The 19,528-nt window shown below is 38.5% G+C and overlaps 1 protein-coding gene across 1 annotated transcript; it reads left to right on the top strand.

The window, feature by feature from the left end:
* The first annotated feature begins 889 nt into the window (after positions 1-889).
* pheta2 (PH domain containing endocytic trafficking adaptor 2) lies at positions 890-14,250 on the top strand. The gene is made up of 4 exons (XM_061905552.1): positions 890-1,120; positions 6,202-6,286; positions 6,347-6,650; positions 8,467-14,250. Exons 2-4 carry the CDS (start codon positions 6,206-6,208, stop codon positions 8,790-8,792), a joined length of 711 nt encoding a protein of 236 aa, XP_061761536.1. The 5' UTR covers positions 890-1,120; positions 6,202-6,205; the 3' UTR covers positions 8,793-14,250.
* The last annotated feature ends 5,278 nt before the right edge of the window (positions 14,251-19,528 follow it).

Below are 19,528 nucleotides of genomic sequence, written 5' to 3'. Positions count from 1 at the left end.
GACTCACTGGTGACAGTGGCAGAGAAGAGGACTGTGGACAAACTAGTGAGCATCCTGGATGATGCCAGTCACCCTCTGCATAGCGTTATCAGTAGCCAGAGGAGCCTGTTCAGTGCTAGACTGCTTCATCCCAAGTGCAGGACTAATAGACTCAAAAACTCCTTTGTCCCACACGCCATTAGACTGTACAACTCCTCGCTGGGGAGGGGGCAGGGGGTACAAGGATGACAGGGGATGCAAAACAATAACAGTGCAATACGTTTTCATAACATGGTCACTACTGCCTACTTTGTCTTGTGATATTCTTATTTTACTGTTATAATTTTATTCCCATTGTTGCTTTTTATTTTTTATTCTTATTGTAATATTTCTCTATTTTGTTTCCATTTAAACCCCCATTATTTACTTTTTACTTTTTTTAAAAATTGATCTCAACTCTGTACACTGCTGCTGGAATTTTAATTTTCCTGAAGGAACTCTCCTGAAGGAATCAATAAAGTACTATCTATCTATCTATCTATCCATCTAAAAGAAAATGTGATGCAACACAGAGATGAACATGCCCTTTCCCACCTACTTTGGCACGTGTTGCAGCAATGAAATTCTAAGTTAATTATTATTTGCAAAAAAAAAAAAAAAAGTTTATGAATTTGAACATCAAATATCTTGTCTTTGTAGCGCATTCAAATGAATATGGGTTGAAAATGATTTGCAAATCATTGTATTCCGTTTATATTTACATCCAACACAATTTCCCAACTCATGGAAACGGGGTTTGTAAATGAAGACAGTCAGTGTTGCATCCTGTGACATTTGAGAGTAAAACCTGTGAATGCAGAAGTGGGCAAGCGTCACTTCCAGGTGACATAATTTGAGATCAGCCCCAGCAGCGAGGACGCAATGTGTCTCGCTTTTGTTACCAGGAAGTGGGGCGAGTTATTTATATTTCAACGCTCGTCCTCTGGCACCCCAAAGACCTGCGCAGGAAGTAACCTGAAACTTTATATTCAAAGATTGAGCGTGACCGTGTGTGTGTGTGTTCCACAGCGAGGGAAATAGAGTGATGTGAAGAACGTCAAGTGTTTAAATGAAGGTGTGGAAGACATCAGCATTGGCAGAGGTGAGTCACTTATCATATTTCTCTATTTCCAAAATTTCTCCTTCCAAAATAAAGTCATGTCCTTCTGGGAGCATTGAATTGATCATAACTGGACTGTTCAGGTTGTCTTAGGATACGTTTCATCTTAACAGGCTTCATTATCAGTTCATGTTCAAGGACTGGATAGGACAGCACTTGTCTGAGGGGATTGGGCAGGACAGCTGTAGTGTGAGGAGGACTGACAGTACAACTGTCCTTTAAGCGGCTTGGATAGGACAGCTTTACTCTGAGAAGGTTGAATACGAAAGCTTTATAGTTGAATAACTCTTGTTTGAGGGGGACTGGATAAGACAGTTCTAGCCCGAGGGTATTAGATCGGGCAGTTTTAGTCTATCAAGACTGGACAAGATAGTTCTAGTCTGAGTGTATTGGATATATCAGCTCCAGTTTGAAAGGACTGATTGGACAGCTCTAATAAAAGGGATTGAATTGAACAGTTCTAGTCTGAGGGGATTGGATCAGACAACAATAGTCCAGGACAAACCTTGTCTAAGGGGCATGATAGGACAGCTTTATGGAAAGGGATTGGATTGGACAGTGCTAGTCTAAAGGAATTGGATAGGACCATTACAGTTTTGGACAATTTTTAACTGAGGGAACCACATTGTTGGTTGGGAAATGACCAAAATTCAATGGTGAAATCAGTCACAACCTGAGATTGAAAAATGTTGTCAAAAAGTTTGTTGTTTCAACGTTGTATCTGAGTTGCTCAAAGTCAGGACCACATTCAACAAGTTCTCAACATTGTTTTAATGTCTTGTGCCTGCTTAAAGGGGACTGTATAGGACAGATTTAGTCGAAGGCGACTGGATAGAGTAGCATTAGTTTATGACAAATCTGGTCCGAGGGTATTGGATTGGACAGCTCTCGTCTGAGGGGACTGTATAGGACATACCTTGTCTGTGGAGGCTGGATAGGACAACACTCAACTGAGGGAACTTGATAGGACAGATCTTGTCTTAGGGGACTGAATAGGACAGCTCTCGTCTGAGGGGATTGGACATAAAATATATTTTCTTTGGGACTGGGTAGGATAGCTCTCGTCTGTCTGATCGGACTAGATAGGACAGTTCTTGTCTGAGGGGACTGGATAGGACAGTTCTTGTCTGAGGGGACTGGTTAGGACAGCTTTTGTCCGAGGGGACTGGATAGGACAGATCTTGTCTGAGGGGACAGGATAGGGCAGCGCTAGTCTACGACAACTCTCTTCCGGTGGTATTGGATAGGACAGCTCTCGTCTGAGGGGGCTGTACAGAACAAGTCCAGTCTGAAGGGAAAGGACAGATCCAATCTGAGGGTAATGGATAGGAGAGTTTCCGTCTAAGTGGAACTGTACAGGACAGCTCTCGTCTGAGGAGACTGGAATGGACAGTGCTCGTCTGATGGGACTAGATAGGAAAACTCTTGTCTGAGGGATCTGGATAGGGCAGTGCTAGACTATGACAACTCTGGTCCGAGGGTACTGGATAGGATAGCTCTCGTCTGAGGGGACTGAATAGAACAAAAGACTAGTCTGAATAGGACAGATCTAATCTGAGGGTACTGGAAAGAAGAGTTTTTGTCTGAGGGGACTGGATAGGACAGCTTTTTCTGAGGGGACTTGATAGGACAGATCTTGTCTTAAGGGACCGGATATGACAGATCTCATCCGAGGGGATTGGATATAAAATATCTTATCCTCGGGACTGGGTAGGATAGCTCTCGTCTGATGGGACTAGATAAGAAAGCTTTTGTCTAAGGGGGCTGGATAGGACAGCTGCAGGCTGTGGGGACTGGATAGGACAGCTCTTGTCTGAGGGGACTGGATAGCACAGCTCTGGTCTGAGGGGACTGAATAGAACAAGTCTAGTCTGAAGCGACTGTATAGGACAGATCTTACCTGAGGGTACTGGAAAGAACAATTTTCGTCTGAGGGGACTGGATAGGACAGCTTTTGTCTGAGGGGACTGGATAGGACAGATATTGTCTGTGGAGACTGGCTATGACAACACTCAACTGAGGAGACTTGATAGGACATATCTTGTCTTAAGGCAGTGGTCCCCAACCACCGATTGGTACAGGGCCGCACAAGAAATAAAAAAATAAAAATAAAAAATACATTTTTTTTTTTTTAATAATTAAATCAACATAAAAAACACAATATATACATTATATATCAATATAGATCAATACAGTCTGCAGGTATACAGTCCCTAGGCACACATGATTGTATTTCTTTATGAAACCCCCACCCCCGGTCCGTGGGACCAATTTTCAAGCGTTGACCAGTCCACAGCTACAAAAAGGTTGGGGACCACTGTCTAAAGGGACTGGATAGGACAGCTCTCGTTTCAGGGGATTGGATAGTAAAGATCTTGTCTTCAGGACTGGGTAGGATAGCTCTCGTCTGATGGGACTAGATAGGAAAGCTCTTGTCTGAGGGGGCTGGATAGGACAGCTGTGGGCCGTCGGGACTGGATAGGACAGCTCTTGTCTGAGGGGACTGGATAGCACAGCTCTTGTCTAAGGGGACTGGAGAGGACACCTCTTGTCTGAGGGGACTGGATAGGATAGATCTTGTCTGAGGGGACTGGATAGGACAGTTCTTGTCTGAGGGGACTGGATAGGACAGTTCTTGTCTGAGGGGACTAGATAGGAGGGATATTGTCTGTGGAGACTGGCTATGACAACACTCAACTGAAGGGACTTGATAGGACATATATTGTCTTAAGGCAGTGGTCCCCAACCACCGGTTGGTACAGGGCCGCACAAGAAATAAAAAAATAAAAATAAAAAATACATTTATTTTTTTTAAATGATTAAATCAACATAAAAAACACAATATATACATTATATATCAATATAGATCAATACAGTCTGCAGGTATACAGTCCCTAGGCACACATCAATCAATCAATCAATGTTTACTTATACAGCCCTAAATCACTAGTGTCTCAAAGGGCTGCACAGACCACCACGACATCCTCGGTAGGCCCACATAAGGGCAAGGAAAACTCACACCCAGTGGGACATCGGTGACAATAATGACCCAGTGGGACGTCGGTGACAATGATGACTATGAGAACCTTAGAGAGGAGGAAAACAATGGATGTCGAGCGGGTCTAACATGATACTGTGAAAGTTCAATCCACAATGGATCCAACACAGTCGCGAGAGTCCAGACCAAAGCGGATCCAACACAGCAGCGAGAGTCCCGTTCACAGCGGAGCCAGCAGGAAACCATCCCAAGCGGAGGCGGATCAGCAGCGCAGAGATGTCCCCAGCCGATACACAGGCGAGCAGTACATGGCCACCGGATCGGACCGGACCCCCTCCACAAGGGAGAGTGGGACATAGAAGAAAAAGAAAAGAAACTGCAGATCAACTGGTCTAAAAAGGGAGTCTATTTAAAGGCTAGAGTATACAAATGAGTTTTAAGGTGAGACTTAAATGCTTCTACTGAGGTGGCATCGCTAACTGTTACCGGGAGGGTATTCCAGAGTACTGGAGCCCGAACGGAAAACGCTCTATAGCCCGCAGACTTTTTTTGGGCTTTGGGAATCACTAATAAGCCGGAGTCCTTTGAACGCAGATTTCTTGCCGGGACATATGGTACAATACAATCGGCAAGATAGGATGGAGCTAGACCGTGTAGTATTTTATACGTAAGTAGTAAAACCTTAAAGTCACATCTTAAGTGCACAGGAAGCCAGTGCAGGTGAGCCAGTACAGGCGTAATGTGATCAAACTTTCTTGTTCTTGTCAAAAGTCTAGCAGCCGCATTTTGTACCAACTGTAATCTTTTAATGCTAGACATGGGGAGACCCGAAAATAATACGTTACAGTAGTCGAGGCGAGACGTAACAAACGCATGGATAATGATCTCAGCGTCTTTAGTGGACAGAATGGAGCGAATTTTAGCGATGTTACGGAGATGTTACGGGGACTAAATAGGATAGCTCACATGATTGTATTTCTTTATGAAACCCTCCCCCCCCCGGTCCGTGGGACAAATTTTCAAGCGTTGACCAGTCCACAGCTACAAAAAGGTTGGGGACCACTGTCTAAAGGGACTGGATAGGACAGCTCTCGTCTCAGGAGATTGGATAGTAAAGATCTTGTCTTCAGGACTGGGTAGGATAGCTCTCGTCTGATGGGACTAGATAGGAAAGCTCTTGTCTGAGGGGGCTGGATGGGACAGCTGCGGGCCGTCGGGACTGGATAGGACAGCTCTTGTCTGAGGGGACTGGATAGCACAGCTCTTGTCTAAGGGGACTGGAGAGGACACCTCTTGTCTGAGGGGACTGGATAGGACAGATCTTGTCTGAGGGGACTGGATAGGACAGTTTTTGTCTGAGGGGACTGGATAGGACAGTTCTTGTCTGAGGGGACTGGATAGGAGAGATATTGTCTGTGGAGACTGGCTATGACAACACTCAACTGAGGGGACTTGATAGGACATATATTGTCTTAAGGCAGTGATCCCCAACCACTGGTTGGTACCGGGCCACACAAGAAAAAAATATATATATATTAAATCAACATAAAAAACACAATATATATATTATATATCAATATAGATCAATACAGTCTGCAGGGATATAGTCCATAGGCACGCATGATTGTATTTCTTTATGAAAAGACAAAAAACAACCCCCCCCTTCTCTGTTCTGTGGGATAAATTTTGAAGAGGCTACAAAAAGGTTGGGGACCACTAAAGGGACTGGATAGGACAGCTCTCGTCTCAGGGGATTGGATAGAAAAGATCTTGTCTTCGGGACTGGGTAGGATAGCTCTCATCTGATGTGACTAGATAGGAAAGCTCTTGTCTGAGGGGGCTGGATAGGATAGCTGTGGGGAATGAATAAGACAGCTCTTGTCTGAGGGGACTGGACAGCACAATTGTCTGAGGGGACTGGAGAAGACAGCTCTTGTCCGAGGGGACTGGATAGGACAGTTCTTGTCTGAGGGGACTGGATAGGACAGATCTTGTCAACGGGGACTAAATAGGATAGCTCTAGAGACTACAAAAGGCTGAATGAATGAATGTTTTGTGGTTTCAGCGCTATGAAGATCCACAAGAAGATTGTGAGTCATTTCCTGTCCTGCACGTCTCCAGTGGACAAGGAAGGATATCTCTTCAAGAAGGTTAGTAACAGACCAGAAAAGTTTCTCAGGTAAACGTCTCATCACCTGGTCCCCGTGCAGAAGACTAAGAAGGACACCTACCAGCGCCGTTGGTTGGTCCTGAAGGCCAACCTGCTCTTCTACCAGGAGCGACCCGCAGACCGCCACCTGCTGGGGGTCATCGTGCTGGAGGGCTGTGCGGTGCGGCGCTCCGACGCAGACGGCCGCTGGTCCTTCTGCCTGCTCTTCCAGGGTCCCGGGATGAAGAGCTACAGGTTTGCTGCGAGAGACGAGGACACTCTGGACGGTTGGGTGAGAGCCTTGCTGTCCGCCAGCCACTCTAATCTGTCCCTCATGCTCCGAGACCTGCACAGGCAGTACCAAGGTTGGTCACTACGCCCTTGTTGTCATCCTCAAACCTTCAGGGCGTACTATTTGTCTTTTTTGGACAATTCATTTATAGAACTGACTTGTTTGTCAACTTTGTATGTGATACTTTGATACTTGTTTATATTGACAAACGTGCAATATTGTTCAATTATTATACGTATGCTGAGCTTGTGTGCTATTGTGTGCTTGGCTGCTGTGTAGCTGCTAACTCATAGTAGCCCATGTATGGGAGTTAATTTGTGTTTTCCTGATGAAATCTTTTATGAACACTGAATTTATGCAGCTCAAATATTTTAGATCGAATTATGCTCACAATTTCAGTGAATAGAAACTCTGTGAGAAAAATATGTGTTAAAATACAGTGATTTAAATGTGTTTTAAAGTGTACAATTTCAGTGTAAAAAAATCAGTGTATAAAAATTTGGTGTAAAAAAAATTAATTGCAGGAAAATTTGTTGATTCAAAACTCACTTCCGGTAAAATTAAGACTGAAGCAATCAATTCAGTCTCAGAACCAGCTGGAGGTCTTTTAATTTTAAATTACCGGAAGGCGGTCTTGAGTTTTTTTTTAACTATGTTTTTACGCAACATTTTTGAACACTGAATTTTTCTGCATCAAACTTTTTTTTACACTTAATTTTTTTTTACACAAAATTTTCATACACTAAATTTTTTTACACTGAATTCTTCTGCACTGAGTTTTCACACTGAATTTTTTGCACCAAAATTTTCCGGATTTTTTTTACCTTGACTTTTTTCTGCACCAACATTTTTTTACACTGAATTTTTTTTTACACAATTGTTTTTTTTACACTGAATTTTATCCACCAAATATTTTTTACCTTGAATTTGTACACACAATTTTTTTTCTTTTAACTTTTACAAACTGAATTTTTATACACTGAATTTTTCTGCACATTTTTTCACTGATTTTTTCTGCACTGGGTTTTTATACACCCTTTCTTTTACTTTGATTTTGTATACACGTAATATTTTTCCATAAAGTTTTACACAATGCATGTTTTTACAGTGAACTTTCTGCACCAAATCTTTACACTGATGTTTTTAATAATTTTATACACTGAATCTTTCTGCACTGATTTTTTTTACAACAATTTATTTTACCTTGAATTTTTATACACTTTATTTTTTTACTTGAATTTTTACATGCAGAGTATCTTTACACTGAAATTTGTGCACCAAATATTTAGACAGATTTTTTCTTTATACACTAAATTTTCTGCAATGAATTGTTTTACATTTAATTTTTACACACTGAATTTTTATACACCAATTTTTTTCACCTTCAATTTTATAGACTGTTTTTTTTACACATAATTTTTAAACAAATTTTCTGCATTAATTTTTTCACACTGAATTTTCAAACACTGAAATTGTTTTACACTTATTTTTTTCTATAACACAGTTTTTACACAGAATTTTCTGCACCAATTTTTTTACACTGAATTTTTACACACCAAATATTTTTTTACCTTTAAATTCATATACACTTATTTTTTACCTATAATTTTTACACAGATTTTTTTTTACACTGTATTTTACCAAACTTAATGTTCTTAAACGCAAACATTTTGCTCACACATTTTATCTCAGCATAATTTGATTTCAGTTCACAAAATTCAAACGCAAAACATTCAGTTACATAAATTCACCTTTTGTCATAAAGACCAATTATTAATCTCATAGTTACTGTTTTACATCCCAACAACAACCATTTTGAGTGGCACAGAAAATGGAGGGATGGATTGAAATGCATGTGGATTATTGCAGCTGCTTTGTGTTACTTGCAGAAGCCAAATGTGATCAGAGTTCTGGTGGGTCACCTACAACGGCCCTAAACCAGAACTCAGCCCAGCTAAACCAGCGATGGTGGCTGCCATCAACATCAGTGGATGGAGGGAAGAGCGCCGTGATCACAGGTGCAAGTAAAAAGTGTTTTGTGAGAAACTCGCCACACTCGCCAGCACCGCCGCACGCCGACTGGCCTTTGATGGACTTCTGCAAACTGCACGACTACTTCGGCCAAGAGGTGAAGAAGGTTCAAGAAGAATGGTTGAAGAGTCAGCAGGCGACTGCGGAGGACGACTGTAAAGGAGATCTTATCGATGTGCCATGAAAAAAAGGAAGTGAGAATACGAGAAACTTGATACTTTTTTAGTACTTTAGTGAATTCAAATGTGTAAATTTAGGGGTGTCCAAACTTTTTCCACTTGAAAATTAAAGATTACGGGGTCATTTTGGTATTTTTAGTTTTCAAAACCAATACAATGTACATATATATTTTTATACCCTCACTAAAATCTCTAGATCAACATTTATCAATATAATTTTTTTAGTTTTTTTATGTTTTATGCCATTTTTGTCAAGACCAAATTTTTTATGGCAAAATCACGATATATGCAGTATTTTCCCCTGAAAAAAGTTCTAAATACTTAATGTGAAGTAATTGCAGCTTGAAATCGGTAAATAATTCATAACGACATTGATTTTGATTCATCAATTTTTGAGCAATGACTAAAGGTTTTTTTAAGTCCCACTAAACTTCTTGAGGATCCAAAAGAGCCACACTCATAAAAGTGTTAAAAATAAGTTGTCATGATCCACTATTTGGATCATGGCATGTTCTGGTTTTGTTCTGTTTTGTTATCCCCCTGTTTAGTATTTGACGTCCTTAGTTCCTGGTGGCACTTCTTGTTTTGTTTCTGTTGCCTAGTTACGCATTTAGTGTAACCTGTCTCTAGATTGTCGACGCGCACCTGCCTCCTAATTTTCTGTCCCTATTTAAGCCTGGCTTTGTTTGTGCTTCGCCCTCGCAGTGTAGTTTGCCATCCCATGCAACAGGTGATGTCGCTATTCCCGCATTGTGGTAAGGACTTTTCGTATTCGTTAGCTTCCACGTTATTTTGTTTGCTGGTCCGTAGTTCACATGCTAGTGCTTTTTGTTCCTTTTAGCTCCCATGTTAGTTCTGTTTGTTTTGTCTTTAGTGCCTTGTGCAAGTGTTTTCTGTTCGTAGTCTGTTTTTGTAGTTAGAAATAAGTCATCATTCTTACCTTCACGCTGTGTTACATCCCGACTGCACCAACGAGAGAATGCAATCCACACCATGATGCCCACCAAGCGTCTCATAAGTCATACTTTTTTTTTTAACCTTCAACACTCTTACGTCTCTACATTAACTTCAGATCAATCCATCTATTATAATTTTTCTTAATTTTTTCATGTTTTGGCGTAGCCTTTTTGTTAAAACATTTTCATATAGCAAACTCAAAAAATATGCAAAATATTCCCCCCAAAAATATTTCAAAGTGGAATAATTATTGTAAAGTAATAGGAGCCTTGAATAGGTCAAATATTGATTTTTAATAATTATTTTTCGAGCAATGACAGTTTTAAAGAAAAAAAAAAACAGCGTGCATGGCAGCTTTGTGTTATTAAAGTCAACATTGCAACTTTTTATTCTTACATTTCACCTGTTTGCTCTTTGATTCCACTTTTTATGTGTTTTTTGTAATAATATTTTTGGAGTGTGCCGCAGGTCCTTAAAAAATTAGCAGCAGGCCGCAAATAGCCCACGGGCCACACTGTGTACATACTCATGAAATAAATCTGACTTATTTAAAAAATCTCAACATTTTTATTTAACATTTCAAAACAAGCTGTGCTGTCTAGTAATTGTCTAGTTTTTCTACACTTCTGTACTGTATTATACTGTAACTGTGTATCTACTGCACTATATAGTAGACTTTGCACGCAGTGCCAATTCCAAGATGTTAGATGGTAGTAGTGTAGTGTTTATATTTTACTGTAAGTATTGTAGTTATTACGCACTAGCTGTTTGGATGTAGTTTTCATTAACAAATTTGGAGGTGTTGAAATTGCCATGTAAAATTGCTGTGGATGGGTCTTGTTTACATTTGAACCGATACAATACCATTTCTCGGTACCTGGGAATCAATACCGATACTCGACATTATTGGTACTTGTGTGTTTATATATATAAAAAAAAAATTGATAATAAAATCTCATTATTTTATTGTAACATTTGAAAATTAGCTGATTATGATAACTGCCGTCCAGTTATATCTTGTTTTATCATCACATTTCTGGGTATCATTTGCATAAGTTGAAATAACAGTTGCAGGTCCAAGACGTTAGATGGCAGTAGTGTATAGTTTATGGTGTGTTGGCTAGTCAGTTCAGTAGTCTTTTGTTGCGCCCTATGAAGTGTTTCGACTCAATTATTGTACTTTTTACGCACCAGCTGTTTGATTGTAACGTGCATCTTAGTTGTGGTTTTCATTAACAACTTTAGAGGTGTTAAAATTACCATGTAAATGTGCTAATACTAATCAGTAGCATGTCAACAGCAAAGCCAATGTATATTAGCATCAATCTAGCGCATTTTCAGAAAAGTAAGTTCTAACTTTACTTTGTTGGAGCGTTTTTTGCCGTCCTGTTATAACTTGTTTTATCATCACATTTCTGGGTATCATTTGCATAAGTTGAAATAACAGTTGCAGGTCCAAGACGTTAGATGGCAGTAGTGTATAGTTTATGGTGTGTTGGCTAGTCAGTTCAGTAGTCTTTTGTTGCGCCCTATAAAGTGTTTCTACTCAATTATTGTACTTTTTACGCACCAGCTGTTTGACTGTAACGTGCATCTTAGTTGTAGTTTTCATTTACAACTTTGGAGGTGTTAAAATTACCATGTAAATGGGCTAATGCTATCAGTAGCATGTCAATAGCAAAGCCAATGTATATTAGCATCAAGTTAGCGCATTTTCAGAAAAGTAAGTTCTAACTTTACTTTGTTGGAGCGTTTTTTGAGTCGATTTTTTTGTTGGCATTGAAAATTGCAGCATTAGTAGTGGTAGTTTCGCCGTTTCCGCTCTCAGTGCTGCTGGAGTGATCCCCAATTCTCCAAGTGAGTTGGCAACTGGGTGTTACGTCACGCACAACCCAGGTAATGTAACAGCACCGTTGGATTTCACATGAATCGGTGCCCGGTAAGACCGGTGGGATTCGGTACCCATCTCTAAAAAATGCCAAGGGTACCCGATAGTTCTTTATGGAAAATTTGCATTGCGCTAGAGCAAAGTGAAATTTTTGAGTCTTCTTTTTTCGTTCTTATTACCTATAGACAATTCGCTATAAATCGGTTGTTTGTGTGAGACTTGCTGGGCATAGTGATGCCGAATTCGTTCTTCCAAGGATGCGATCGGGCAAGAACACAACGTACGGTAAGAAATAAAGATTTATTAAACTAATAAACAGACAATGAACAGAAACACTGGCACAAGGGCACAAAAAGGCAAAACAAAAACTACTAGCATGAGAGCTAGGGATAAATAAAGGCGTAGCGCGAAAGCTAGCGAGTATAAACATATATTAAAAGCAGTCGTCACTTGTTGCGTGTAAGGCAAATTAGGATCCGAGGCCGAATGAACAAAAAGAGGTTGACTTAAGTAAAAACGGTGATTAACAAAACAGGTGTGCCTCAACAGCGGGTAGCAGGTGGAACTCATAAGAAACCATGGTGACAGAGCAAACAGAAAATAAGGAAGTCAAATAACAGAATGTGATATAAAAAGGAACAAAGCTACAATATGGTATGATCCGAGCATTGGATCATAACAGTTTGCCCGTCGAGTGCTTGGACGGACGTACAGAATCTGCAACCGGACATGATGTCACGTGCAACAAAGGTTGATTTTACGAGACTCGGTACCTGGTAATACCGACTGACTTTAGTACCAATAAAAAAAACAAATTAAGTATCCATCCCTAATGTGCGTAATATTTCAGTTAGGCGCTAATGTCCACAAGTTAACAATTGAAACATCGAGGACAGACGTGTCCAAACATTTTTCCAGCGAGAGGTAAATAAACACCCTTGCTTTATGTTATAGCTGACAAAGCAAATTAGCATGTTAATAATACAACTCATTAATCATTATATTTTTACGACAAGCTAAAGAATGAAATTGCCCAACTTTGGACACTCTGTGTCTTGGAAGTCACTAATAACACGTTTTATCCGCTAATATGATTAAACAAAACTGCAGCTGATATAATAGTCAAGTTTTTCTTGTGTTTTTGCTGCAAAAAAAAGAGAACGATTTAAAAAAAAACAAAAAAAACCTTCACTTAGTTTTACGACAAGCTAAAGAATTAAATTGATCAACTTTGGAGACTGTGTCTTGGAGTCACTAATAACATGTTTTAACTGCTAATAATTGCAGGTGATATAATAGTCATGTTTTTCTTGTATTTTGTTGCAAAAAAAGACAAAAAGAGATAAAAAAAAAAAATCTTAACCTTTTTTTTACGACAAGCTAAAGAATGAAATTGACCAACTTAGGACACTTTGTGTCTTGGAGGTCACTAATAACATGTTTTATCTGCTATTTTGACTTAAAAACAAGTGCAGCTGATTTACTAGTACGTTTTTCTTGTGTTTTGATGCGAAAAAAGAGATAAAAACAACACAAAAAACCCCACTTTATTTTCAACAAGCCAAAGAATTAAATCGCCCAACTTTGGACACTGTGTGTCTTGGAGGTCACTAATAACACGTTTTATCTGCTGATTTGACTTAAAAACAAGTGCAGCTGATATAATAGTCATGTTTTTCTTGTATTTTGTTGCGAGAAAAGACAAAAATAGATTAAAAAAAATAAATAAAATAATCGTAACTTTATTTTACGACAAGCTAAAGAATGAAATTGACCAACTTAGGACACTTTGTGTCTTGGCGGTCACAAATAACACATTTTATCTGCTAATTTTGACTTAAAAATAAGTTCAGCTGATTTAATAGTATGTTTTTCTTGTATTTTGCTGCAAAAAAAGAGAAAAAGAGATTCAAAAAAACAAAAAAAACTTCACTATATTTTACGACAAGCCAAAGAATGAAATTGCCCAACTTTAGACACTCTGTGTCTTGGAGGTCACTAATAACATGTTTTTTCTGCTAATTTGACCTAAAAACAAGTGCAACTAATATAATAGTCATGTCTTTCTTGTATTTTGCTGAAAAACAAAAGAGAATTTTTAAAAAAAAACAACAACCTTCACTTTATTTTACAACAAGCTAATGAATTAAATTGACCAACTTTGGACACTCTGTGTCTTGGAGGTCACTAATAACATGTTTTAACTGCTAAATTGACTTAAACACAAGTGCAGCTGATATAATAGTCATGTTTTTCTTGTATTCTGTTGCGAAAAAAGACAAAGAGATTTATAAAAAAAAAAAAATTTTTAAAAATTACTTTATTTTACGACAGGCTAAACAACGAAATTGACCAACTTAGAACACTTAGTGTCTTGGAGGTCAAAAATAACACATTTTATCTGCTAATTTGACTTAAAAATAAGTTTAGCTGATTTACTAGTATGTTTTTCCTGTGTTTTGCTGCAAAAAAAGAGAAAAAGAGATTTAAAAAAAAAAAAAAAAAAAATTCACTTTATTTTAGGACAAGCCAAAGAATGAAATTGCCCAACTTTAGACACTCTGTGTCTTGGAGGTCACTAATAACACATTTTATCTGCTAATTTGACTTAAAAACAAGTGCAGCTGATTTACTAGTACGTTTTTCTTGTGTTTTGCTGCGAAAAAAGAGAAAAAGAGATTAAAAACAAAAAACAAAAAACCTTTACTTTATTTTCAACAAGCCAAAGAATTAAATCGCCCAACTTTGGACACTCTGTGTCTTGGAGGTCACTAATAACACGTTTTGTCTGCTAATTTGACTTAAAAAACAAACAAAAAAAGAGATAGAGATAAAAAACAAAACAAAAAAAAACTTCACTTTATTTAATTACGACAAGCCAAAGAATGAAATTGCCCAACTTTAGACTCTCTTTTTCTTGGAGTTCACTAATAACACGATTTATCCGCTAATTTGATTTAAAAATAAGTTCAGCTGATTTACAAGTATGTTTTCCTTGTGTTTTGCTGCAGAAAAAGAGATAAAAAAACAACCAAAACCTTCACTTTATTTTACGACAAGCCAAAGAATGAAATTGCCCAACTTTAGACACTCTGTGTCTTGGAGGTCACTGAGAACACGTTTTATCTGCTAATTTGACTTAAAAACAAGTGCAGCTGATTTACTAGTACGTTTTTCTTGTTTTTTGCTGCAAAAAAAGAGAAAAAGAGATTAAAAAAAACAAAAGAAAACCTTCACTTTATTTTACGACAAGCCAAAGAATTAAATCGCCCAACTTTGGACACTGTGTCTTGGAGGTCATTAATAACACGTTTTATCTGCTAATTTGACTTAAAAACAAGTGCAGCAGATATAATAGTCATGTTTTTCTTGTGTTCTGCTGCGGAAAAAAAAGAAAAAGAGATTTAAAAAAAAAACACGTCACTGCAGCTAAGCAAACCGTTACCATGGCGACATGACCTGTCAGTGTGACGTCAACTTGGACTGATGGATTCAGGAGCACTATTTTAAATACTGTATGTTATTTAAAAGTCAATAATACTAATTAGAATATGTGACATACTTTTTAAAAATGTTTTAAGTATGCTCAAGACCCATCAATCCATCCATTTTCTACCGCTTATCCCCTTTGGGGTCGCGGGGGGCACAGGTGCCTATTTCAGCTACAATCGGGCAGGGCCAACACAGATAGACAGACAACATTCACACTCACATTCACACACTAGGGCAAATTTAGTGTTGTCAATCAACCTATCCCCAGGTGCATGTTTAGGCTCAAGACATTGGCCCTAAACTGCCTGAAAACCAAAAAATCAACAATACACAACTCTTTACTTCTGGGTAATTCAGTAGGTAAATACCTTTACTCATATGACATAACATAGATGCTGTTAAGCATATGTACATATTCAAATAAATGAATAAAATCCTGCAAATCCTGCAGTGGGATAAATAAAAGGTTGTTTGGTTTACGTTTGAGTCAAATTTTTCTGCCAAATATACTCCAGACACCCAGTGTCACATTTCAAACAGGGTTTACCTGACCCAAGGTCAAGTTGGGAGTGTCTCTACATTCCCGCGGCCCCCAGATGGACAGGCGGACATTCCAATCGAATCAGAAGTCATCAATGACTTTGGAGGAGCGTGCCAAGGCGTGACAGATTGCACATGGCAACATGCGAGGGACATACATGTGAGTGTGTGTGAGTGACAAGTGTGTCTGAGCAACACAAAAAAGCGGAGCATTTAAAAAGGCAAGTTGTTGTGCTCAGCCTTGACCACCAGAGGGAGACATACTCAACATGACAGAATGAGGCGTCCAAAATGTCCTTCGAAGATCTTCATCCACATTTTTTTAAAGGCCCGCGGCACATTAAAAAAATGCTATTATAAAAATAACATTAAAAAGTGGAATTAAAGAGCAAGCAAGTGTAATTTAAAGGGAAAAAGTAGCAATGTTGACCAAACACAAAGCTGCCATGCAGACTGTTTTTTGCTCAAAAAATAATAATTCATCAAAATCAATTAGGGCTGTGAATCTTTGGGTGTCCCACGATTCAATTCAATATCGATTCTTAGGGTCACGATTCGATAATATATCGATTTTTTTCGATTCGATTTGACTCTCTATTCAAAAACGATATTTTTCCGATTCAAAACAATTCTGTATTCATTCAATACATAGGATTTCAGCTGGATCTACCTCAGTCTGCTGACATGCAAGCAGAGTAGTAAATAACAAAAAAAAAAAAGCTTTTATAATTGTAAAGGACAATGTTTTATCAACTGATTGCAATAATGTAAATTGGTTTTAACTACTAAACGGACCAAAAATATGACTTATTTTATCTTTGTGGAAATATTGGACACAGTGTGTTGTCAAGCTTATGAGATGCGATGCAAGTGTGACACTTTTTCTTTTTTTTAATTTTTACAAATGTCTAATGATAATGTCAATGAGGGATTTTTAACTACTGCTATGCTGAAATTATAACTAATATTGATACTGTTGTTGATAATATTCATTTTTGTTTCACTACTTTTGGTTTGTTCTGTGTCATGTTTGTGTCTTCTCAATTGCTCTGTTTATTGCAATTCTGAGTGTTGCTGGGTCAGGTTTGGTTTTGGAATTGGATTGCATTGTTATGGTATTGCTGTGTAGTGGTTTGTTGGATTTATAAAAAAAATAAAAATTATTTTTTAAAAATGAGAATCGATTCTGAATCGCACAACGTATTCTTTTTGTATTCGAATCGATTTTTTCCATATATATGTGTGTATATATATATATATATATATATATATATATATATGTCTGTATATATATGTATGTATATCCATCCATCCATTTTTCTACCGCTTATTCCCTTTCGGGGTCGCAGGGGGCGCTGGCGCCTATCTCAGCTACAATAGGGCGGAAGGCGGGGTACACCCTGGACAAGTCGCCATGTATATATATTACTTATTTATAACATTATGACTAAGACCCTTCTGATTCCCCAAATAAAAAACAAAAAATGTAAAAAAGATTTAAAACATTTTCATGACTGACACCCGTCTGCATCCCCAAGTAAAATAAAAGATAATAATGTATGAGTTATTTATAAAAACAAACTTGACTAAGCCCCTTCAGGGTCCCCAAATTTTGAGTCAGAAACTTGTCATAGGAGAAAAACTGAAAAAAAAAACCACACACCCTGACGGGCTGAGTAGTGACTAGTATTGTACTGTAATGTGCTCCATCTTCTCAATAAAATGTTGCGCCCTGCTTTTTGTCTGCAGGCGCAACACAAAATGAATGAATGAGAAGTTCGTACACATAGACATGGTTTGCACAAGGAGGCACATTTTTGGCTCTATCTAAAACTTTCAGACTTTTAGTGCCATGCAAGCAAAAGTTTTACAGCATTTGTATGGGCAAGAGGCGAGACAACAGCATGGCAAAGGTCATGTAGTATGAGTGACATGTGTCATTCCTCCAACAAGGCGGTGAGCGTGAGGTCAAAGATCAGCAGCCACACATGCACAGTGATGGCCCGTCATAAACGAACCATACTAGTGACCGCGGCTGAAAGGTGAGAAAGACGCGTGGAAACATAAACAGCCTATAAAAAACTCAGCCAAAAGAAACGCTAATGAAATCAGCGCAGATTAGCGGCAAGGTAAATATGGACACAAAAAATTACAAAATAAAAGGCAATTAAAGGGGAGTTGTATTTTTGCAGCGAAGCCCATCCTGCTTTGGCAGAGGGTCAAGTTTATTTTTGCTATTTGTGTCGCCCACAGCTGTCCCCGATCTCTTGAGAACGTCTGCTGCCGCGGCCGTGCCAAGTAATCCCCTAATATTTCACCTAGTGGGGGCAGAGGGGCAAACAGGTGCAAAAATGCTGTTGGGGTCAAAAGCAAGCAGCTAACTCACACCTTTAGACACACACACACCTTTACATACGCACACCAGGCCCGGGTCAGATGTTAATGGTGCGTTTACTTGCGTCTTTCATGGCGTGTCATAAATCACTGAACCACATGATTGAATCATTATTCCATTCATCCATTTTCTACCGCTTGTCCCTTTTGGAGCCGCGGGGGCGGCTGGGGGGGCGGTGGGACTTTTGGGGTGCTGCTGGAACCTATCTCAGCTGCATCATTTTTTTTAATGCATCTCAAATATTACAGAAAGAAGAACCAGTTTCTCCATGAATATTTGATTTATGTACAGCGCCCCCCGCAACCCCGAAGGGAATAAGCGGTAGGAAATGGATGGATGTACTGATAATAATTCTTTACATAAAACATACTATTCACTAGTTTATGCATTTCTTTTTGTTATATTTTTTAATATATTTTTTGTGTAAAAATGTTTTAAGTCTTCCATTCTTATTATTTCTTTTTTGTTTTTTTTATTCAATTGAATTCATAAAAGGCGCTTCACGGTGGAAAAGGGGTTAGTGTGTCTGCCTCACAATACAAAGGTCCTGAGTAGTCAGGGTTCAATCCCGGGCTCGGGATCTTTCTGTGTGGACTTTATATGTTCTCCCCGTGAACGCGTGGGTTCCCTCCTGGTACCCCGGCTTCCTCCCACTTCCAAAGACATGCACCTGGGGATAGGTTGATTGGCAACACTAAATTGGCCCTAGTGTGTGAATGTGAGTGTGAATGTTGTCTGTGTTGGGCGATGAGGTGGCGACTTGTCCATATGTACCCCACCTTCCGCCCGATTGTAGCTGAGATAGGCACCAGCGCCCTCCGCGACCCCAAAGGGAATAAGCGGTAGAAAATGGATGGATGGAATTCATAAAAGGACCATTTTAAATTAAATACTATTCAGACATCAATTGTCTGTATGTGTGTGTATACATTTTATATATATATATATATATATATATATATATATATATATATATACATTTTAGATATATATATATATACATCTAAATATACATCTATATGTAGATGTATATAGATATACAGCATACTATATATATATATATATATATATATATATATATATATATATATATATATATATATATATGTGTAGTCGTGGTCAAAAGTTTTTATACACTTGTAAAGAATACAATTTCATGGATGTCTTGAGTTTCCACTAGTTTCTACAAATCTTATTTTTTTGTGATAGCATGATTGGAGCACATATTTGTTGGTCACAAAAAAAAATCAGGAAGTTTTTATTTTTTTCTGATTTTATTATAGGTCTACTGAAAATGTGAACAAATCTGCTTGGTCAAAAGAATACATACAGAAATGTTAATATTTGGTTCCATGTCCCTTGGCAAATTTCACGGCCATGAGGCGCTTTTGGTAGGCATCCACAAGCTTCTGGTTGAATTTTTGACCACTCCTCTTGACAATTTTTGTTTCATCTGACCACAGAACTTT

Source organism: Nerophis ophidion, linkage group LG07 (assembly GCF_033978795.1).
Source record: "Nerophis ophidion isolate RoL-2023_Sa linkage group LG07, RoL_Noph_v1.0, whole genome shotgun sequence".
NCBI classification, from domain to species: Eukaryota; Metazoa; Chordata; class Actinopteri; order Syngnathiformes; family Syngnathidae; genus Nerophis; species Nerophis ophidion.
This window is presented reverse-complemented; position numbering and strand designations above follow the sequence as displayed.

What these genes read in the sequence shown, in the direction of transcription:
- pheta2 (XM_061905552.1), top strand. Translation starts at nt 6,206, where the DNA reads ATGAAGATCCACAAGAAGATTGTGAGTCATTTCCTGTCCTGCACGTCT. An exon ending in AAGGATATCTCTTCAAGAAG is followed by an intron (nt 6,287 to 6,346) that starts GTTAGTAACAGA and finishes GTCCCCGTGCAG; the next exon opens with AAGACTAAGAAGGACACCTA. An exon ending in CCTGCACAGGCAGTACCAAG is followed by an intron (nt 6,651 to 8,466) that starts GTTGGTCACTAC and finishes TGTTACTTGCAG; the next exon opens with AAGCCAAATGTGATCAGAGT.